The sequence below is a fragment of the Melanostigma gelatinosum genome (genome assembly GCF_949748355.1).
Source record: "Melanostigma gelatinosum genome assembly, chromosome: 21".
NCBI classification, from domain to species: Eukaryota; Metazoa; Chordata; class Actinopteri; order Perciformes; family Zoarcidae; genus Melanostigma; species Melanostigma gelatinosum.
Window position 1 is genome coordinate 15,203,453 of NC_136654.1, and position 24,230 is coordinate 15,227,682.

A 24,230-nucleotide genomic window follows, 5' to 3' on the forward strand; every position below is an offset into this window, starting at 1 on the left:
TCCAGCGTCCAGATTACAGATTTTTGCTCCCACACAAAAGAATAAAAAATAGCACAGACTGCTCACCTCTGCACAGGGTTGTCCAACAGCTGGCTGCGACAGGGATGCCGTCAGTAAGAGGAACTAAACAGATATAGTACAGGCGGACGGAGAAAGATGGTGAACAAAGAGACGAGTGAAAAGGAGGCAGACGAAACACTCACAGAGAGAGAGAGAGAGATACAGAGACATACAGAGAGCCCCCGTTTGATCACGGTCACGACCGCAAAACCCCCCAGGAGCATTTGACTAATCAGTGCTAATGTATTCACTGCTTGCTACTACCAGTCTGTCAAGTGCCTTCACTGCCTCCGTGTCCAGACGCACAGACCTATATAACACCTATATAACGGCCAGTGGACAGTCGCACGTCTCATCCATCCCCTGCGATATTAGCTGCAAGGAGGTGGAACGGTAACACCGTTTACCTTCATCCTCTCCATTCCTGCATTCAGCACTCTTCCTCGAGGGACGCTCGGGGATTTAGTGACCTTGGAGGCCCCTCGTGAAAGTATTCTGCTCCATATATCCAGCCGCTTTACTGAGCCGCTATATCCTCGCACGTAATTAGCTGTTGTGGACCTAATGCGTGCTGTGATTATCTCATTATTGGTTGCGACAGTTATCTTTATTGAGGCTCGGCAACACATCGTGCTTCACAGTTTGTTTGTTTCTGTCCCCCTCCCTCAGAAGGTGCCAGTCTTTCTTACTTGCTCAAAGGGACTTGGAGTCAATCTAATGAGGATCCTGACAGTGCCCTGTCTGTCCGTGCATGAGCGAATGGAGAGGGGAGGCCGGGCCTTTAGATTGCCCTGTCCATCTGTGAGTCTTTAAACGGACGAGTGAGAGTGAGAGCCCACCGGCTCTTGGACAAGCTGCCTGTCCTCAGAGAGGTGGTGCGGCCGCTGGGACTTTCTAATGGTCGTCAGTCAGGACTTTGTGTAGCTACCTGCCAGTCTGGTCCGACCTGCCCGGCAGGAAAATGAGCCGGGGGGGAGAGGGGGAGAGAGAGAGAACCGGCCCTGCCGCTCTGTCTCGCTGCCGTTTATTTAAACACCGGCTATTTCGTGCTGCTGCCTTCAATGTCATTAATGTCTCGGCCAATTCTCAGGCCCGTTCATCCAATTACAGCTGCTAGTGTTCAGCCACTAGTTGCCCTGCTGGTTGTGAGTAATTAGCGATAAAAGCTTTCGGCTCAGAGAGTGACACTGTGGTGAATGAAGTGAAATTGATATAGTAGGCACCTCTAGGGCACGATAGCCAGGTGTTATTAAAAAAACATGACACCACCAGTGCGGGCTTGTTGTGGGTGGAGAGCAACCAGGTAACAGGGCGACAAGATGAGGTCATTTCTGTTATTGGTTCCTGTTGCAAAGATGAAATCCCTCAGTGTGTGTGTGTGTGTGTGTGTGTGTGTGTGTGTGTGTGTGTGTGTGTGTGTGTGTGTGTGTGTGTGTGTGTGTGTGTGTGTGTGTGTGTGTGTGTGTGTGTGTGTGTGTGGGGGGGGGGGGTTTGTGATCGTCTGATCTTCACACAAGCTCACCCTGGTGTTTTTGTTCCTCTCCTCAGAGCGAGGAGTGGAGTCTCTGTAAACAGGATAAAGAGCTGGATACACACCCACTTTGTGTTGAACAGCCACACACAGTCTCTCTCTCTCACACACACACACACACACACACATACGTGCAGGTGAAGGGCGTATCTCATTACGTCACACGGGCTGCAGTGGTGATGAGTGGTGCGGAAGGAGCTGCCGTATGAAGCGGGGGATTTTTCTCTTTTTGCTTTTCTAAATGAGCCTGAAAGGATTCTGAAGGGACTTTTGAGTTTATGTAAGGAGACAGCTCAACGGAGATGTCCGGCTGCACTGGGATGTGCCTTTAATGCACAGCTCTGAGCTACGGGAAAACGCAGGTACGGGTGTTTCACGTCGCAGGTGCTGTGTGTTCTGTATCCGGGTCTGTTGTCGCTGCTGTGGGTAATGCAGAGCGAGGGTAGCAGACACACGGTGTGTGTCCAGGTGAAGAGCTGGCAGACGTGAAGATATTTAAAGAATGTTTTTTTTTTCTGGCTGAAAACAAGCTGCTGTTCTGTTCCTACCCACCACTGACACGTTCTTTCTTTCTCTCTCCCCCGCTATGTCTTCCTCACCCCTGCCCCCTCCTCCCCCTCCATCTCCACCTCTTCCCGTCTCTCTCCGCCTCTGCAGGGGAGTCAAGCCATGAGCTGGGCCCCCCTCCGTCGGTGGATGAGGCAGCCAACACATTGATGACGCGCCTGGGTTTCCTTCTGGGAGACAAAGTGAGCGAGGGGCCAGCCGGTACCCACTACAGCATGGAGGAACCCGAGGCGAGACAGGTACTGGTCTCACTAATGAAACGGAGTTTGAGGACGTTACTGAGAGACCTTTGATGTTTATCTTCATTATATCTGTGTTTGCACTCTGGTTTTTGACAGATCTTTGGCTGTCAGGGTTGCCAGATCAAAAGATTCAGAATGTATCAGAGCCTCTCCATCAAGCATCAGCTATCTCCCCGTCTAATTACATTTTATATAAAAAGAAAATGCTCTTAATCATTTATTTCCCGCTGTGCTTTATGCTTTGCCTATTCAAAGTGAGTTTCTTGAGTTGCGGCAGGTTCAAGGCTTGTCTCCTGCAACCTTTCAATTTGTGAATTTGGCAGTTGTGCAACAAACAGCTCTTGGCACAACGGGCCTGCTCTAAGCTCTGCAGCGGATGCCCTGGTTTCTCTACCAAAAACCTGATTTGACAGGCATGAATTACCCAAACCGAGGGAAGAAAACAGTGGCGGCAGAAAGAGAGAGAGAAAGAGTAGAAATACGGAGGGGGGAGGGGAAAGGGGGAGAACCTGTTGCTGAAGCGTTCAAAGCTGGCGTAGGTATAGGTTTGCACTAAAGCAGTGTGGATCAGCGATTAGACTGATGGACTGCCTGTGCTCGATGCGAGCGCTGCTGTAACAGTGGGGGTGTATAAATTGAGAGAGGTTTATTCAAGCGGCTCTTTTTAGAGACGTGACTCACACTAGCGCCCCGCTGCATCGTGCACACAGTACAAACTTATCATTTTATAGATATATGCCCAAAATACTGATTGTTTTATTCATTAGCCACCCCGAAAAACAATGACAAAGGTTGCCTTGAGACGCCACCTATCAGCAGATTAGAGAGTGGGCTTTTGTTGTGGTTTTCCTAATATGCATGGGATTTGCTGGCTTTCAATGGAGAGCAAACGTTTCAGTTATATAGTCGATTCACACATGTAATCTGGATGTTTTCAGGATGCTGCAAACTCACCAGCGATGCTGAACGTCTGTCCTAATATTTGTCGTCATCGCAACCAATTTTTATGCCGTAGTTAATGAACAATGAAGCCAGGCAGATGGAATAAAAGAATATAATTCAGTCTGCTTGAGGTGAGGGTTTTCTTTTCTCCTTTTCTTTTCTGTAAAACACCAATCCACCCTTTGACACGGTTGAATTGCTACAGTAGCTGGTGTCTCTGCTGCAAGACCTCAACAGCTGACGGAACAAGGTGACCTTAACTCACAGGGAGTGCAGTTAATTGCCTTCCATACTCTCGTGCTCGATCTCCCCGAATAGACGCAGCGCTCCAGAGTTCAATCCAATCCTCGTGCGGCGTTCGAGGTCAGGTCCTTCGCGAGGCGAGGCTCGTTAGCCCAGCAGATAGCGCTGTGGTGCTGCCGCGTGCTTGTGCACGTTTGTCCGCTCCGGGGTCAAGCTCCTGTAAACACGACACTCCCGTCCGCGGCGATAGCCGAGGCCTGACGGTCTGTGAAAGATTACCTCGATCAGTCACAAGCTCACAAACACTGAGGCCATGTGCTGTTATGGACAGTGTGTTGACCGGTTTACAGATGTCACAGTTTATAATTCAAACACTAAGCTGGTCCTTCTGTGCAGCACAACAGTTTGGCCACAATCCTACTGTTACAAAGCTTATGAAGGCAAGTTCGTTGTTGCAGAGAGGCGTCAATTCAACGTCATAGTTGGTGTTTTTCTAATATTCTTCCCCCTTGTTTTTCTAAAAGGGCAGGAAAAACATTAGACCTCTCAATATAATGCAGTCCAACTTATATTAGTACCTCATTGACAGTGTCAATCAAAACCTAACATAATTGTCTTGTAAAGGGAGAACAGGTTTGGACTGTTGGTCAGACAGAATTTACAAGTTGAAGACGAAATGATTAATTCATGAATAAGAATTCATCTTAAAAATAACGCTGAATGGACATTCACTGGGCATTCAATGGGCATTTATGTAGCAGTTATACCAAAGCATTTTACATTCACACACACACACAGAATTGGCACATTTTACATGTGGGATCAAACCTCCAGCTCTGCGATCAATTGACCCCCGATTGATTTTCTGAGCCACAGCCTGAGAAGCCTGTCATCAGATAATTGACGGTTCAGTCACTAATGGAAATAATCGTTAGTTGCAGCCTAACACCCGAGTGTATACGTATGTGGGCGAGTGTATGGGCTTAGTGTGTCCCTTCAGTCTTCCTCCCGCAGATTAATGCAGACTGTTTGGCCTCGAGCACCACGTCACCCCTCCCGTTCTCTGCGTGGTCACCCCAGCGTTGACCCGAACTCATCAGCGGCACCGTAAAGGAGAGACCACCATGTGTTCCGGCGTCTGATACACAAACGTAATCACTTGGCAACCTGGTTTCTCTTGCGCCTCTGCACTTCCGTGGATGCTTGCGTGCATGTATTTCGGTATGGATGTTTGTGAGAGAGTGCGTCTGTGGGTGTTTGCAGCAGCAGATCAGACGCAGCAGAGTGTGTCGTATTGAGCTCTATCCAAATAATAATCATCATTTGAAGTTATACCAAGTTAGAAGTACAGTACACAACCTCACATGTGCCATGGGACCGTGCTGAATCTGATTTTGGAAATGCCCCTCCCTTTTGCTTCTAAAAAGGGGAAATTACTGTTTTCCTGCATTTACGAAGTTGCGGCTCACATCCCCGATGTGTGTACTAAACTCGTACTCACTTTGTTTTTTTCGTGGCATACTCCTCAGCTGCAGTAGGCTGTGTAATAAGGTACATTTGTAAAGCGATTTTATGGTGCTACATGCTATTTATTAACATTATTGTTTGTGTAAATATACAGTTTGGGTATGTAGTGTTGGGTGTCTCTGATTTTTGATTTGTGAAGCTCTCTAAAAGCTACAAATTATTATTATTTGTTATGTGTGTTTGTATGCGTGTGGGAGAGAAAATCCTTTTGAAGGACTACATGAAGGCAGCAGGGGGGGCTGATCTTTTGAAAACCTCGAAATTGAAGTGACATTTTGCTCTGAATATGATTCCGATATTAAAAGTTCAAACATTGTACTTTGCCTTTTATTCCAGTGTGTTCTCGTTGAGTTATTGGAGCCGAAGAAAGCTTTTAAATAAAAGCGTGCGTGTGTATGTGTGTGTGTTTCCCCGCAAGGGCCAGAACCAGAGGATCAGCCCGTGCTCCACCCTGACCAGCAGCACTGCCTCACCCCCTGCAGGCAGCCCCTGCTCCACCCTCCCCCCTGCCATGCCTGGCCAGGCCGGCAACAAGGACTGCGCCTACGGCTCCGTCACCAGTCCCACCTCAACCCTGGAGAGCAGGGACAGTGGGATAATAGGTGAGATCAGCACACATTCACAAAGAATGAACACGTTTGAATGTAAACTACAAAGTCCTCAAAGGATAAAACCTGCATTATTTGTTTCTTATTTTATTTTGTTCATATGGGCATGACCGAATATTAAGAACATGAATTCATCTTGTAGAAAGCTTTCATTTTTTAGATTCAGGTATAAAAAGCAGATAAAGTAAAGCTAGAAAGCAAATGTCTATAAAACATGAGATTTAACAAAGAAAGAGGAAGAGAAAGAACAGCAGTCGTCAACTTTACCTGCTCAGACAGGAAGTTACCAAAGTCTGGGATACCTGACAGTGACGACTTGTAACAGTCGGTGGGAACATGCCTCAGGTTATAGCTTCGCTCCCAAAACCCAAAATGACTTTCTCATCTCCAGTGAACCTTAAGAAGATGTCGTAATCTGAATGTTTTTTCCAAACCACAAACCGCAGCTGATTACACCCGAACCCTGAGGTCAGTTTCTAGTCAAACTATGGTCACGTAAAGTCACAACCAGTCCGCTACAGGAAGACAATCCAGGTGTGCATGTCAAGTTGATAGCAACTGTGGCATTCTTGCATTGTTAGCAATAAAGCAGGTGAGATGAAACGCTCTCTGAAGCACTGGTGTTTACTTACAACAATAGAGAAAACCTGCATTTTCACGACAGTACAGTAGAAAGCAGACGGGTGAGTTTGGCGGGAGGACGGGGTGAGAATAGCTGTAAATGCAACATATCGGCACTGACGACGACGTTGTTCTGTTGCAGCCACGCTGACCAGCTACTCTGAGAACATGGAGCGAGGCGGCAAATACGGCGAGGGCTCCCGGGGAAACCTGAAGCTGTGGCAGTCCCAGAAATCAGGCATGGACTCGTTCCTGTACAGGGTGGATGAGAACATGACCGCCTCCACCTACAGCCTCAACAAAATCCCCGAGCGCAACCTGGAGAGCATGTCCTCCCACTCTGCCCACTCCATCCCTCTGTACCTCATGCCCCGCCCTAACTCTGTGGCTGGTGAGTCCCTTCCTCTTTCCCTCCCTTCTCCTATGAAAGCGCAAAAGGAGGCAACAGGTTGTCTGAGGAGCCAGAAATAAGGTTATTTACAAGTGCTTGGGCATGCGGTGGACCAATTTTGCAAAGTTTCTCTGGCAAAATTGGATTGCACTGCTGCTTCTGAGTCCCCTTTATATTTATGACTCCTTCAGTGCTCCCTCTCAAGCTTCCTTTCCTCGCCTGTTTCCTCCCGAGATGAGCTGTGATCCTTTCCTTTTGAAATCTTTTACGTCCATTTGTGTGAATCCTGTTACCCCGAATGTAAAAATGAAACTAAAGGAGAGGAAATTGATTTATATTTTGAAGTCCACCCTCAGATGAGCAGACTTTGCCTGTCTATTAGCAGCTCTATTATGCAACTCATTCAGATTTTAGCCATAATTACCACGTAGTTTTGTCAATTTTTGGGTAAATCTACTCATGCGGTCAGGTATTCTGTGAACAAAACAGATCCCAGAGCTCCAGACCACATTTCTCCTGAAAATCTGGGATAAAGCAGCTTGTTGTCACTTTTACAACATGGTTTAATTATCTAGGGACGAAACAACTATTGTTCTCAAATTTCAAAAGGGTTTATGTTGAAATTTCGGGGAATAGCTTGCAGAGCTGGTATTTGTTTCTCACAACCCTGCGGTGTGGATCGAAACCACGGAGCAGAATAACAGTCTGGGGAAGAAAAAGAGAACGGCTTCAGAAGGAGAGCATACTGCGGCTGGGAGAATATCACGTAAGAACAACAGGCATTTGTGTTGCTGTCAGAGGTCTCATTGATGTGTGTTTCTCATCGCAGGTAAATGCATCGGTTTCATAACTCTGAGGCCGTTCCAATGGGCCTGATTGTGTTGTTCTCATCGTGAGAGAGGCTGTTACAGACGAGGAGCTCTGTCGTGTACTTCACCCACTCCCGCTGGCAAGAAAGTGTGCTGCGCACGTACTGTGGACATATATTTCACTAAACACTGCGATGTGCCCGTCGCTGCAGCTACGACCCCTCTCTTTATGCCGGTTATGTTCTGCTGTTTGACACTGCTGTCTGGCAGCGCAGCAGTTTAGAGATTCACCCTGGATCTCATCTCCCTTCAATACCCAGGCCTTCAAAGGAGCTGGAGGCCGCTTTACAGACGTACTATAAGCTGCAGATGATGCAACAAATAAATAAAGAGAGAGGCAGCGAGAAAAAGAAATAGAACAACTAAAAAGACATGATGTTTCTGAAGGCATTTGTTATGGACAGGAATCCTGTATGGGGAGATGGAGACATGTGGAAGAGGAGTGAAAGCAGCGTTTCATAATCTCTCACTCTCCTCCACAACGAGTTATTCGATGATGTAGGGATGGGAGGCGAGCACAGGCTGAGGATTGGCTGGGCTCACACAGCAGTGGAACATCAAAGCCCAAGGCATTAACCGTTTCTATCCCTAGAGTGACAGAGAGAGACTGGCTTTGATGTGTGGGGGGAGAGAGGGAGAGAGATACGGAGCGAGAGCAGAAGGCGAATTGGGAGGAAAACGAGGAGGGAGGTGGCTACTCTATTACCTAATGACGGCAGTGCGTTGGTAGAGCTCAGGATGGATATGGAGGAAGGAGTAACCAAGACAGAGGAGTCCTGTTTCTCCGGTGCTCGTTTGAGAGAATTTATAAATTAGCCCCCGTCGCTCAGCTTTCACATGAGTGATGTTGTTCCGTACCCGAGTACAGTTGCGTCATCATCTACGTGATATTCGTTTATGTTGTCGCTACAGTTTAAAAAAGCGCGGCAATCGCAAGGTCCCAAATCCCGCTGACAAGTGCCTTTGCAAACCCCCCCTCACCAACTGCTACTCGCGTTAAATAGCAGCAATTCTGTGTTTTGGTACAGTTGTATTTCCAAACGGGACTTTAGGGTCACGTGTACCTGGATCCCTTGTAGACATGTAGTCTGTAATATGAGTCAAGCTACCAAAATGCTAGGTCCTACATTTCCCATAATGCAACTATCTTTCGCGAAGCCCTCCTTGGCTGGCTTAAGAGCAAAGAGAGTTTCCCCTTTTTAAGCTCAAACACATCCCCATCACACATTAAAAAATGCATTTGAACCCTGAGACACACACACACACACACACACCCGCAACCACCTATTTACTGCTGTATTTATTTATCAAGTGTCACCTGGCATTGCGGGGGTGTAGTGTCCTTGCACGGTATTGGTGTGGAGGCACAAATCTCTTGGCAAACAAAACCAAACAAGGTGTTTGTTTTTTAAAAGTAATTTGCGTGAACTGACCCTTTAAAAATGCCTTGTTGGAGAATCTATATAATTGCCTGGAGGCTGTTGGATCCCTACTCATGCAAAGACTAAAGAGGTATAAAAGACACTGTGAGGTTATTCAGTGAACTCACTCTATCGTCTCTAAATTCACTAAATTAAGATAACAGCTCACCCGAGACATAACATTTTTTCAATTTGGTGGGCGGACAAGTGTCATTGATTTCCTTTTCTGCCATTTTTCCCTGATTGTCCCACCTCTGCGTATATACTCTGTGTAACACCCGGAAATATTGTTGTTTAAGTCGCAGGACCTCCATTATTTATCACCTTAAGTCATCTCTCGGGGAGACGAGAGGAGAATGGCGAGGCGTTTAGAGCACCAGCAGCCACCTCCTATCTGAGATGACTCGTCGGCTCCCCGACTGATACTGTGACTGGCTCTGGACGGCAGCCCAGCTCGTCTTTGAGTGTGTGTGCACGCATGCGTTTATGCTATCAGTCACCCTTTGAAACAGGAAGTATCTGATGTGGCTGTCATCGCCCAAAGCGGCTGAGCTCTGGGCTGCACAGTTAGACTTTTTCCCACTTTTCTTTTTCTGACTCTCTCGCTCTTCCATGCTGTTTTTTCCTTTCACTATGTTTGCAGTCTTAGCGCATTGGCACAGGAACTGTGAATGCGATCCCCAGCAGCCTGCTGCATTGCAGATAGAGGTGATGAGCACACAGATTTGATTCCTCACATTCAAACACAGTTGAAAGAGAGAAAATCGGGAGCTCTTCCAGCCCTGTGGCCCTGTGGCCCTGAGTCATTCTCTCTTGGTTTATGGCAGATTATTGCCTCCACTGTCTCCGCTTTTAGCCCAGTGCGATGACCGGCACCCACATTCCCATCAGGGCCAAGCCTCCAGCATTCCCAGCTGCCATTTTCTCTCCATTTTGGGAAACCCATGTGGCTCATTTTTGGGTCCATGGCCTGGGTGACTCGAGCAGTCACAGAGCCATGCACATGCTCAGGACTCCACTGAGCTTTACTCTAGCGGTACAGAAAGCACTCTTTAAATTAAGGGGCAGGACAGGATCAGTGTTGAGGTGGTGGGCTCAGAGACCTGCCTCATGGAGGGATTACTGGGCCTTACTCTGTGGAGTGACTGGAGGAAGAGACAGAAGATGACAGTCACACCGACGCTTTGAATTTGACTTGGGATGCCAGGACTGCAGAGTACTTCAGGTATAGTTACAAAAGAGTCCCAGCTCTGATGAGATAAATCCATTTTATTACTGTATGAAGTTCCAATCGCTCATGGTAATGTTGTACTCACCAGGTTGATAGCTGATTTCAGATGGGTTAAGAAACACAAGCAGTCAGATGATCAGACGAGTTTTAAACAAACTGATTTATTTTAGAGAGAAAAATGCTTCCCTGAAACTGTCCATTTAAAACAACAATCACAGTTTACTGACCAATTTATGAGGGATTATTACCGACGTATCAGGGGCACTCTGTTTCAGTAGTTTAAATCCAGCCAACCTGTTGACTTGTTTACAACCTGTCCAATCATTTCAGCACTCTTAACCAGCTAACGGTGCTAACGGTGCAAGCAACAGTGTTTACCTGCGGGGGAGCTGGAGGGTGTTGACGTGGGTCGTATGAGTGCAGTGCAGAGCAGCGGCGATTAGCTCGCCAGTGGGCCACACACTGAGACTCACATGCACTAACATGCACGTGCAGCCGGACCGAAGCTCGGATTACAACACACACGGAGGGAGAGCCACTTCATTCTCTGCTTCGGTAGAAATGACTCCACTATCTCTTCACATAGACAACAGTTGTTTGCTGCTTTATTAATGCTCTGAATATCGAATTTAGCACCTTTAAAGGTTTCCAGAGTCCCAAACAGCTAGTTTGTGGTTCATTATTCTGTCCTCTCTCACCGTCCCTGCAGCTTTTCCATTATCTCTGCATTAGAAGAGTTTATTCTGACTAGATTTCCTGTCAGAGCACTTGTTAAAGGGACAAACAAACTGTTCTGTCCATGGTGGTGTCTTCTCTTAATGTGATGACTTGGCACCTTGGTCCTCGTCTGTCAGCGACCCCTCAACCTTACTCTCCTGGATTTTAATGTTCCGGGTTTCTTGTCTCAACCTCTTAACCGGGGTTCAGGTGTGACTGAGAACCAAGTCCGCTGCTTACTCATGCTGGCGGCGTCTAATCTTATTTAACATTCACTGATTCCGAGCGCTGGCCCTGACGACACAGCGTGGCGCGAAACAATCAGCAGCAGCCGGCGTCGGACGGCGCTCACTCCATGAATAAGACATTTGTCTGCTGAGCTAATTAATCCTGAGAGGGGCCCGATGGCATCTGCCTCCATGCCGCGTGACAGACACCGAGAGGAGGGACTTTTAGGACAGAACTGTGTTGGTCTGGCTCGCTCTTCACTGTAGCAGACACAAGTATGAGAGCGGGAGCCTGACAACTGCCTCAAGACACTGGCATCATCCAGTGTCCCCTTCTTATGTATAAACATACGTATATATATATATTTTAAGGGTTTGTTTGTGTGCCTCTTAGTGTTCATACATTTGCTGACAATAGTATCTTTTTTTCTTTCCCCTCTCTCTGTCACACACTCATACACACACAACAACAGCTACTAGTTCAGCCCACCTGGAGGACCTGGCATACCTGGATGAGCAGAGACACACTCCGTTACGCACGTCGCTGCGCATGCCCAGACAGAGCACCACCTGCGGGCCGGGTCGCTCCGGGCAGGACTTGAGAGGTAAGCAAGAGATAAAGACAGCACACACACAAACACAGACCCTCCATACCCGTCACGTCCACTCAAACCGCCGCTGATGACGACCCAACTTAGGATTCAAAATAAACAAAAATAGGTTTGCTGCGAACAAGAAGCTGTTAGGCTCAAGAGATACTGCGTTGTAAATGCTGTAAGAACTGCAGGATGACCATATGTGCAGGTGACAAGTGCAAAGTCTGAGCATTCAACCCCCATTTACTTTTACTTTCACTTTAAAACAATGCTGTTTTGCAGAAAGAGCATTTTGTCAGGTTGTGTCACCACGAAGCTAAGATTTGTCTCAGCGCTTAACATTCACAGTCAGTGTGCAAAGTCTAGTAGCGCACAGCAAGCGCCTCCGCGATCGAGCACATCTCCTCGGCCTTCTCCCCAAATGGCCAAATGGCCTCATGTCACCAAATTATGTGTCCCCTCGCCCTCAGTCACTTAGCCAGTAATGAGCACCGTAATAGCAGCCCTCTGCCATCCAAGCGATCACAAATATGCGTCCCCGTGTGTTTTAAACACCTGTTAAGACCCCACTTAGCTGAGAGTGTGCTGGGCTGAGCTGCGATGTGATTCCCCCCGCCCGAGGCAGCTGGCCGCAGACAGTGGAGGAGTGGAGGAGTGTTGGACGGGGAGAGAAAAGAAGGGAGAGAAAAGCTAGCTCCTCTTAAAGCCTCACTGTTACTGCCAGAGCCACTTGTTTCAGCCCTCCTCCTCTAAGGGCAACCGAGTGTGTTTACAAGCCAAGCGACTGCGTCCTAGCATGCGTTCTGCCTCCTCGGATCAGTGTCAGAGAGTGCACTGCTCCTGCAGTTTCACCAGGAGAGGCAGAGGACGAGACGGACAGGAGACTCGACGTGAAGGCTGGCGGCGGCTTGAAGAGCTCAGGTTCTCATCATATGAGGACAAATTCCTTTATTCCTGAAATGTGAGCGTCTACTGAAACAGCGAAAAAACTGTTGTGGATGCAAGGGATGGAGACAGAAGACAAAAGCGCACGGGTAAAGCGCACGTGGTTAAAACCACGTTCGAAACATCTGTCCTGTAATTTGAAACAGTCCATAAAATTCAATGAACGGGGAAGCTGACGGTTTCATAGCCGTATAAACATGTATCGCATAAATAAGTGACGGATGTGTAATGTTCAGTGTGACCCGGACAGACGGGATCTCCGTGAGCTTTCCTCCAGCAGCGCCGAGGATGAGCCGCCCCGCTCTACCTCTGAGCCACAGCCATCCTTATAATAACAAGTAGATGATCAAACAAGCAAACCAATGAGGAAATAACTGCCAGATTGATGAATAGCATTTTATATAAAAATGCACGATAATTGCCAGTTTAGGGATGCAGCTTGTACGACCTGCGTTTATATCATTAGTAGCCTCATGCCTCAGAAAGCACACACGTTTGAACACATGATGCGTCACAGAAAGAGGCTCGTTGGTTGCTGTGCTTCAGACACAGCTGGATGCGGAGCTACAGATGAGCTGGAGGAGACTGCTGGGTATGTGTCGGTCAGGTGGTAACCAGCTGACAGGTGCAGCTCTCTCTCTCTCCTGTTGTTGTTTTTTTGGTTTGCTTCCTTTGATGCCGAGCGGCCATCGGAGGCCCGAGCTGTGCTGCTGTTTTGAGGAGAGTGAGTCAGACTGTAATGGACCTTCTTGTGCTCCTGCCTGCCTACCTCTAAGATCTACCACCCACCTTATCTATTCACCGCTAACTCACTCGCATGACTGTACACCGCACACACATTATTCTCTCCCTCGTTTATCTTCACTCTCTCGCGCTGTGTCGCCCCCCCCCCCCCCCCCCCAAGCCTCGCTCTCTTTCTGCCTCTGCACGCATGCACAAAATAGGCCTCGTGTTAGCTGATAAATTATAGCTGATACCAATATTTTCAACTGCAGAGTTTTATTACTCTATGTACTCGCTGGCTGTGGATGCAACTTCAATAAAAAGTCTTGGAAATTCAGGTTAGCACTGTAATTGACCAGACATTTAAAGGGTGAAGCTGTTGATCTGCTTCTCGACAACAAGTCCCATGAAAGTACCGAAAGCAAAATTGAATTGATCCAACATTGTCTGAGTCCATCCGAAGCTTGATAGAGATGATTCCTCTGTGCTATAGACCTTCACTGTTGTCGGTGAACGTTGGCACTGCAGTTTATTTTGAGTCAATCCCACATACAACATCCGGCTGCTGTAAATACTCACTAGAGCTCCAACTGCGTATTAATCCGCAGCTAAGAATCGTCCCCAACAAAATGCTTGAGGAGATTTTGTGGAAATGACTAAGACTCTGTTAAAAATGAAGCGATATATTTGTGACTGTTTTTTAAAAGATGATTCATACATCTTCAGGAGGAGCCGATGGGCTCGGAGCTGACGACCACAGACACGACAGCAAAGTCAGAAAGCATTGACGAACATATTGTTGGTTTATAATGGGCATCAGTTGCAGATCCCCATTAGTTTGAAATAAGTTACTGTTTATAGTTCACATTTATTTCCAGCAAACACAGACTGAAAGATGCCCATATTGCTGACTTAGCCAAATGAGTCGGATGACTAGCCTAGATTTGATGACAGTGCATGTTTGAGTTTCAGATGAGAATCTAGCCACTCTCTGCTGTTTTTATTTTAGTTTTACACCACCGCCTTAATCTGTTGTCTACAATCTGATAAAAACAATCTTTAACAGATGCAATATTTATTAAGTTATTGTAATACTTATGACATACTGACACACTTTTTCCTTGTTGCTTGGCTCCAAGATGTAAAGTTAAGTCAGTGACTAGTGTCTCAGCAAGGAAACGGTGTGTTAAATGCCTCCATGAGGAAGATTAGAACACATTTCCTGAAGAAACACATTATCCATAAACTCATCTAGGTTTGTTATGCTGCTCCGACTGTTCAAATTACATAAGATTTATTTTTTTTGTTTTAACAGAAATTATGTAACAACCTGTCGGTGTTGCATTAGCTGTAGCTCCACATCCAGGATGTTACAGGAAATGACTGGAATTTGAACTGTATGTCTGAAAAACCAGACATCAAACTCACACACTGACTCCCACATCCGCCATATGAAAAGTCACCTGACCTGAGATAACCCGTCGCCACGCTCCCCACACCCTTCACAACGAGCAGGTCGTCTCAACTGCTCGTCTTCCTCTTCCTCCTCCCCCTCCCCATCATCTCCTCTCTCCCTCCACCTCTGTGCCAACTCTCCTCTCCTCCTCCTCCTCCTCCTCCTCCTCCTCCTCCACCTCTCCCTCCTTCTCCAGGCTGCTCAGCCACCGTGAGTCATCCTCACCTGGTGAATAATTAAAACGTCTGAGACTCTCGCTCCGTCTGGCCGTCGGGGGCTGGTGGTAGACGAGGGGCGGTGGAGTGATACCTCGCTTAATGTTGCCTGAGGGGCAGGATTATGAGCAACTGCCATCCATCCGTCTACCTCTCTCACATACACACACGCGCATTTGCTTTCACCGTCCCGGAAAACAACTCCCTCAGCCCCACGTTCACAACATGGCTGCCATGTTTTCGTGGAAGACCTGACCCAGTGGAGCAGTCGTGGCTGCACGACTTAGCGCGCACAAAGCGGTGTAATCTGACTGTGTGTGTGTGTGTTGAGGTAGCACTCAAATAATAGTTGTGTCTTTTATTACAGTGGGTTGCAGCTGGCACAGAGCTGAGTGCAGCAAAATGTAGAACTGGTCGTGCACTCAGTATAAAACAAGCTTTTCACCCACTTCCATGTGTTTCTGTTTGTACTTTTTGCTCATTGCATATAATTTGATCTCAAACTTGACAGTAAGAATATCCTTCAGTATGATCGTCACGTTTCTTTTCAGTCTGTGGCGATAATTAGCATTTTGAGTGCTGTGTGGTAAAAGGATGCACAAAGCACGGTATTATCTCATTATGCTATGTAGCTATGCTCCTTATCAGCACACTGGAGTCATTTACAGAAGACATGCAGCTCTAATGCAACACCCCCTCCCTCCCTTCCTTCCGTTTCCTGCCCCCTGATGTATTTTGCAGAGCCGTACCTGCACACAGTATCGAAATTTCTGCCAACACGCAATAAATCCTGCACGCTCTCACCATCGCATCCGACCAGTTTTAATGTATGATACTTATTTCCCAGAGCTCTGACTCCCAGTGTGCTTAATGCTACTGTGCTGCAGGGTGTGAAAATAACTACTGCACTGGCTGTCATCTGATCAGCAGTCATTTCTCACTGCACACTGATCATCAGTAAAGCAGGGTTCTGTTGAACTGTTGACCAGTTTTCCACTCATGGAAAATTAGAGACGATGTCAGATGATCTGGAAAAGCCTGTCTTGTCCTGGAAAATTCTTTGAACATTCTCCTTTTTTCCCCTTCAGGGCTTAACGGCTAAATTCTGTTTCAGGGTCATGTTGGCGTTCAAATGGTAGTATTTTGAATCGTCATCCTTCAAATGTAAATATTAGCCACTGCTGGCTGGTAGCTGTGGGAGTTTTTCTCATTATATTATTCTGCGATGAATTTCTAAGCACGTAACAGATGATTTCATGGATAGGTTTTAGCCATAGGCTGCACTTCTTTTACATTGGACTTCATCATACCAACTAGATCGTCACTGAAAAGGTCCTGAGAAATGATCTCTAGAAAAGAGTGGGAACCCCGTAAAGGAAGCGAAATAAATGCTAAGTGTAAATCCGATTACACAGTTTATGTGAGGCTTTCTGTAACCGCTCCAAATGTGGTATTCCTCTCATCCTGAGGTGCTTTCTGTTCCGATGTGACGACCTTCAGCAGCCTGTAATTCATACACAGTCGTCTGTGGAGTTGAGGTTGGAGTTCCCCATCCAAAGGGTCAAATTACTACTAGAACTGGGTTCAATTATCTTTTTCATGGAGATTGATTGATCTCGCGCGGTGCTATGGAACCAATTCGATTCTCCAAAAAGTGCGAACCTTCTCCAACCTCCCCTCCAGACTATCCGAGGACTACGCTCGATGTAATTTAAAGGATTTCAATGAGTAATCGACCCCGGTGTGGTGGTTCCCCGTATTTCTGACATCATGATGTGCGATGCTGTTGTCTGCGTCCTTTTTTTAATGTGTATCTTTACATTGAGCTACACTGCTGCCAGTTCCCATTCCTGTCCTCACTGTCTTTCTTTATCCCCTCTCTCATTACTCTGTTTCACTCTCTCTCTGTTTCTCTCTCTTTCTGTCTCTCTCTCTGTCTTCTGCTCGTTGTTCGTTGCAGCTTCCGCTAATGACACCCATGCCTGGCAATCCCAGTCACGTAAGTTACTTTAATTTTCATTTGTTGCATCAGGTTCTGCTCGCGGTCGTCGAGCTTGCTGGCTAGTGCTTCACAAGTCAAAGCTGCACACACACACACACACACACACACACACACTGACACTCACTCACTCACTCACTCACTCACTCTTGCCAGCAAAGCATTTGGATAATTCACGCACAACTCACATTCTCAATCGGGCGTGATTACAAGATGCTGATCCACCATTTAAAGAACACACCAGATAGAAGAGAGCATGTTTTTTTAAAATTCTAAAGTCAGTTTTAAAAGACGGCACCCAGGAGATGACACCCAGAAGCAGCAGACTACATTTTACACTGAATTCATCACACAGCTTCAGAAGTTCATACCAGATTCATTTTGGCCTCATTAGTCTTTAATGGTCCATATGTTCGGCTGAAAAGATGCGCAACCTCTGGAGGACTTGAGTTTGATGAATCCCCCTAGTGAGTAAAATCAACAGTCGGCAGCGGTAGTTAAAGTATTCACTCCCTTTACTTTGTGCAACAATTTTTATTGCACCAAAATGAGCTCAAAGCACAAATCTGGATTGTAAAAGTCATCCGCTTTGAGTTCTTTAGCTGAATTTTCTGTATTGTTCCTACTTTTTCTTTAGCTTATCGTGAGATTATAGTGACATCCTTTTATGTCTCAGAGCACATTTTACAGCCAGCCCGAACATATACCTTTAAAGGATTTAAGGGTGCCGTTAGTCACACAATCCGAAAGCACAATGACATTTTCTTTCACATTGACCCATCAGTACATATTTAATCTCAATAAGAGTACTTCCCACCAGGTTATTAACTTTTTTTTCTGTAATGTCAATCATTTATGCAATTACATGAAAACTAAAATAACAAACAACTATTTGTAACCTTGAAATCCACATAAACACTTATTTTGTGGCTGTTAAACAAAAAAATGTTTTTTGTATATGACAACTACTTTTACGACTGATATACTTGTTTATGCGTCGATATGTTGGTGTTCATGTGTTTGCATTCATATGTTGCTAATCATATACAAAATGTATGCACCCAAGTGTTACTATCATGTTCATAAAGGGGCTTTTTACACACAGTAACTCGCCCGATATCAGTCTCGAGATGCATTACTGCAAGAAAGGGGGAGACTCTTCATTGTAACATTCTAATGAAAGAACATAAACGTGTCTTGTACCTCTAATTCTCCATTTCCTTGACCCGCCAGTGCGTTTTGCACCCTACCGGCCTCAAGACATCGCCCTCAAACCTCTGCTGTTTGAGGTGCCCAGCATCACCATGGACTCCGTCTTCACGGGCCGCGAGTGGCTCTTCCAGGAGATCGATGCCCACCTCAACAGCCCCAACGCCAGCACCAACCGCGGTGTGGCGGTGGTGGGCAACATCGGCTTCGGCAAGACCGCCATCATCTCTCGCCTGGTGGCGCTCAGCTGCCACGGCACCCGCATGAGACAGATCGCCTCCGACAGCCCTCAGGCCTCGCCCAAACGTAAGCGCCCACTTATTTCTTCAAATGATTGCAGTGGTTTTATGTACCAGTGAAGATGGTGAACTGATGAAGATTCTTTCCTGAACTCCATTGTAAAATGTCAGTATTTTAGAAATGTCTGATACCTTTATTTTAAGAGTAAGCAGTGCGCGAAAGATGGCATGAATGTCTCACACGTGTTAGAGCTGTGCCTCAGCGTGCTGTGCTGTCTTGTGTCCAGATGGAGAGGGGCTCCCTCTCACTCAGCCTCAGCCCACGCACGGCACCCTGGGAGGAGGCAGCTGTCCCGGGACCCCCGAGATGAGGCGACGTCAGGAAGAAGCCATGAGGAGGCTGGCGTCTCAGGTACCAGATACAACTGTGACCGCACGCACGCATTTCAGCCTCTGATTGACAGAAAAAACACACCTAACACATTCCCCTCCAAGTACTGAAACACGTTTTTTTTACTTCTTCCCCTCCCATTGGCTTCTTTTACAGATGCAAATGATATATTCATCAGCCATTTGAATATAAGTGTGCTTGTAGTGATTTTCAATATGCAATTTCCAGCTTTCAATTGATGGTTGCGTATTACGAAGAAGATAAGTGCACAAGCCTGAGCCACTTATGAATATTTCCACATCCCCCAAAAACCTCCATTTACCTTTTTTCTTTCACAGCTGTGTGAAATAAAACAGATATAGATTTAATTGCCAAATGTTATGTCAGGGGTCTCATTTGCGTTCTACTGTATTGTCAGTTCTTCTTTTCTTCATCAAAGAGTAAAAGTGCATGCTTGATTGTTAAGAGGAAACATTGCTTATGTGTTGTAATGGTACATGTTATTGTTTGTAGTTAAGCGTGACGTTTCCAGGCCTCTGTCTGTCGGTAATTGAAAAACCCCAAAGATTATTATAAATGGCTTCTTTTAATGTCTTAATTTTTCAATGAGTGACACCAGAGGTGGTAGGATAGCCTATGATTTGCACTTTTGAAAATGCATTTCCAAAGTATAAGCGCGGACACGGCTTGTAAGCTATCATCGACTCACACAGAGTTTGCTCCCCGAGGTGGTAGACTTCAAAAGAGCTGGACTTAGTTTTTTACCCTTTATGTTAAGGTTTGTGCCGCTCTCCTTTGTGTTAAATGTTGACTTTTATAACACTATAACCAGAGAGTTTAGATGTGTGAAACCGGCTCTCTTTCCCGCTCTTCTTCCTGTCTGCTGTCGCACCTCGGTCTCCCCTCCCATGCTGCTTAGCCATCTGCATCCCCGGTCCCAGCTTGATGCATTATGCAGATGTGTTTAAAAAAGAAAAAACAACTTTGCCAGGGAGCCTTATGAAATATTTATACCTGCAGAAAGCCATTTCCCAGCCAAGCTATTAGATCTTGTTAACTCTGTGCATTAATAATGGAGCTCACTCCCTTTTTTTTCACCCCTTTTGTTTTAAAGACCTTTATCCCATTGTGACAAAAAATTAGCATTTCATTTTGATTGGTCTTTTTTATTTTTCTATAGTCTTTTCCTCACTGCCCTCTGATCGCTGCCACTGCCTTTGAACAATTCAAAGTCTTTGTGATCTCTCAGTCGCCAGGAGCGCTCGGTCGCACCTGCGCCTGTTGTTGTGTTGACTGACCTCCCGGGAAACTCTCCTGCCCTCGACTGTCCTCTAATGCCGCTGCATCTCAGCACAGCGACACGTTTATTCATTTCACCATAACCATGTTTCAAGTGCATTGCTGTGAAACCCGACAGTTTAACACTTGACTCCTTCGTGCCACAGTCATCCGACGCATCAGCGTGCACGAGCTAACTCCGTGCACGCTGGAAGCCATGAATTATGAATTGCTAAAACCGTAAAGCGAAAGTATTATGTTTCATTCTGCTGCAATCGTCCACCATGAGGTTGACTCAATCCCAAATGAGTTGTATCTGTAGTAGACGCTGGGAAAAGTGCCTGTGCTCTGGACGAAACGTTATTTCTAAAAGTGTCATCTGACTCACATGATCCCTGACACTGATCCTCAGTTTTGCGATATGGTCATGGTTAGGATTACCAAAGTGCACTGGAAGTGTTCACCTGTATGTTCCTCTGAGTGACCTGTTCTGCGATCTTCTCCCAACTCTCTGTCGCCCCCAGGTGGTGGCGTACCACTACTGCCAGGCAGATAACGCCTACACCTGCTTGGTGCCGGAGTTTGTGCACAACGTGGCGGCTCTGCTGTGCCGCTCGCCGCACCTCGTCGCCTACAGGGAGCAGCTGCTGAGGGAGCCGCACCTCCAGAGCATCCTGAGTCTGCGCTCCTGCGTCCAGGACCCCCTGGCCTCCTTCAGGAGGGGGGTGCTGGAGCCCCTGTATGCACTTTACAAAGGTGAAACACTTCAGCCCACTCGGAAAGGATTTCAATTTCAGCTTTCCCAAATTCAAATATATTCCTAGTGGTCTGTGCCCCAACACACAGGGATCAGAACAGTCTCTGAATATGTTTGTTGTAGAAAACAAGTAAAAAATAAGGAGGCAGTTTCAAATGGAAGATATGCACTGTGGACTTTATTTCATGACCTGACTTCTCAACAAAAATGTGGGCTTTTCAGAGCTGAAAGGGAAAAGTATGACATTATATTTATTTCTTCTTATGTAAATAATCTGTGTAAAGTAAATAATGTATTGCATAAAAACAATTAATATACTTGTGCAAAATATGTATTTTTAATACATTTCTAATTGTATAACTCTAAAATACACAATAATTCAAAAACTACAGCAGTTTCTACTCTTTAAATTGTTGATTTATCTGCTCTGTTGGTCTAAATGTCTTCACATTCGTCATAAAAACTGGATTCAAAATAGATTTACTGCATTCAAACACAGGGCTTTTGGCAATTTGTAATTAATGCCTCTTCAAACCTCAGCATTCAATTTGCTGTTTGACTCGAATCCTTGGTGCATGATATTAGATGTAACATTGTGCACATTGTGCTCAAGATAATCAAGATCAAAGTTGTTAATCTCGATGCTGGAGTGGATTTCTGTTCTTAAAGCTCCCAACTTATTAAACCAAACAAAGCTTCACATGCTTTCATTTTAAATGGAGATCAAAACCAAATCTGTGATGATTAGTTTTTTAAAATATGATGTGGAATTTGACTTTGTGGCTTAGCCTGAAGGTCTAACTCGCTTGTTGTTTCCAAGCTTCTGCTGAGGAAGGCCATTAAATGTGGTTGAAAGCTCTGGAAACAACAAGTACATTTGATTTCTTTTTTGTTAATCTGTTGTTTCCAAGTCACTGTCACAGTCCATCATTTGTATACAAATGTGCACTTTTCTCTTTCAGAGAGGAAGATCAACTCTGAGGAGGACCTCATCATCCTCATAGACGGTTTGAACGAGGCAGAGTTCCACAAGCCGGACTACGGAGACACCATCGTGTCCTTCCTCACCAAAACCATCAACAAGTTCCCTCCCTGGCTCAAACTGGTGGTGACAGTCAGAACCACGTTACAGGTAAAGGGACAGACGGTCAGTTAGGAGTTTTAGTCTCCGCAATAAATCCAACTGGTTATTTTAAATTCAGCATGGAATTGTATTTTTCCATTATTGTTGGAATGCTGTTAAGTAATGCTGTTAAGTTCCCCCCTCCTCCACCCCCCCCCCCCCCCCCCACACACACACACACCCCATTTCAAAATAAAAGCCCCAGAGAGTGAATTCTAACTGAACTGCTTGTGATGAAGCCTGTCATTTAATAACCTCTGTTTATGTGTGTCAGACATTATGATTATGTCTCCTCTCCCCCCCCCACCCAGTCTCACCCTTTCAAAATAAAAGCCCCATGGATTAACTGTATTTAAACAAGCTCAAAATAGGCTTTTTTGTTTAAAAAATGAATGCTCTTACTAATACTGCGACCACTACTACTGCTGCTGCTAATATAGTATTACTACTACTGCTACTACTACTTCTACAATAACTTTTGCTGTTGCTTCTATTACTACTACTGCCACTGCCACTACTACCACTACTGCTATTACTACCACTACTACTATTACTTATATGACAACTGCTACTACTACTGCTATTCATGCTACTAAATGTAGTAAAACTACTACAGCTATTAGTACGACTGCTACTAGTACAACTACTACTGCTACATCTTCTACTGCCATTACTATTACTACTACTACTACTACTACTACTACTACTGTGATATTAAATACTACGACCAATACTACAGCTATTACTATGACGACTGATACTACGTCTTCTACTACTTCTTCTAATTACTAATACTTCTACTACAACTTCTGCTACTACTACAAATATCACTAATACTACTACTAGTAGTTATTCTAATGCTACTAATACTTCTACTAATAATACTTCTACTCCAACTTATACTACTACAAATATCACCACTGATGAATTTTTTTCAGCCACAGAAACTGTTCAAATATCAAAATGTTCAGCTCTTTCAGGAGAGGGGTGATATGACTTTTCATATTTGTAATCTTTAAACTTTTTGAATTATTAAGCTTTTTGCAATTTGTTTTTGAATTGGATATCTATTTTCAGCAATGTTTTTGCGATTAATTTCAGCTTTCAGCATTCCAACGCATTTTCAGCAGGAAATGCTTTTTCTAGTTATTACTGCTAGCAGCTAATAGGGTTTTACATCAACATCATTTGCGGGTTACTTTAGCATCAACTGGAATAAAAGGTAAAAGGAGCTACTCTTTACCTTTTATTCATGAGGAAGAAAGAAGACCTGAGATGACTAAGTATGTTGGAAATTTCTCAAGATGTCTATGCACCAATATCACTGAATGATTGTGACCGTTTAGGAGATCACCAACGCGCTGCCGTTCCACCGCATCTCTCTGGACGGCCTGGAGGAGAACGACGCCATAGACCAGGACCTGCAGGGCTACATCCTGCACCGCATCCACAGCAGCCCGGAGATCCAGAACAACATCTCGCTCAACGGCAAGATGGACAACACCACCTTCGGCAAGCTCAGCGCCCACCTCAAGGCCCTGAGCCAGGGCTCCTATCTGTACCTCAAGCTCACCTTTGACCTCATCGAGAAGGGCTACCTGGTCCTCAAAAGCTCCAGCTACAAGGTATGAAGGTTGTCCCGCTAGCTAACACAGCCAGCAGTTGGCGCTGCAACAGTGGCTGCAATGCACAGCTCATATGGGAAATGAGGTGCTGAGTTTTCTTTAGGTTCAAAGATTCACATCTGATGGCTAATTTGGCATACTTTTAATGGAGCCAAGTTGCCAAAATGCAAAACAATCGACTTAAAGAAAATGACTCAAGTTGTAGCCCACAGCGTTACTCACTGCATCCATAGCAACAGGGAAGAGATGAAGCCAAATATCCTGGTGCTCATGATTTGCCAAGGCAACACTGGAATGGTGTTTTTTATTTACTTGCACTCTGACATGCTTTGTGTAAAAATAGTTTCATACAATCTTCCTCTTGACAGTCGGACACCTTCTTGATAAATAATGCAGCTGAATTTTTCAAGTGTACATTTCATAATGAAATATTGTATCTCACACCTCCAGGTTCATTTCATTTCATGTATTCAGAAG

At 45.6% G+C, this 24,230-nt stretch overlaps 1 protein-coding gene across 1 annotated transcript in view; it reads left to right on the forward strand.

Annotated features, from left to right (window-relative positions):
- tanc2b (tetratricopeptide repeat, ankyrin repeat and coiled-coil containing 2b) overlaps window positions 1-24,230 on the forward strand; it is a gene marked incomplete at its 5' end in the record, with an annotated part of 72,514 nt that overhangs the window by 32,722 nt on the left and 15,562 nt on the right. Inside the window, 10 exon segments of the mRNA XM_079293273.1 lie at window positions 2,249-2,397; window positions 5,531-5,714; window positions 6,484-6,732; window positions 11,671-11,802; window positions 17,093-17,131; window positions 18,365-18,646; window positions 18,867-18,991; window positions 20,773-21,004; window positions 21,968-22,137; window positions 23,475-23,753. Coding sequence (XP_079149399.1) covers window positions 2,249-2,397; window positions 5,531-5,714; window positions 6,484-6,732; window positions 11,671-11,802; window positions 17,093-17,131; window positions 18,365-18,646; window positions 18,867-18,991; window positions 20,773-21,004; window positions 21,968-22,137; window positions 23,475-23,753 — 1,841 coding nt within the window.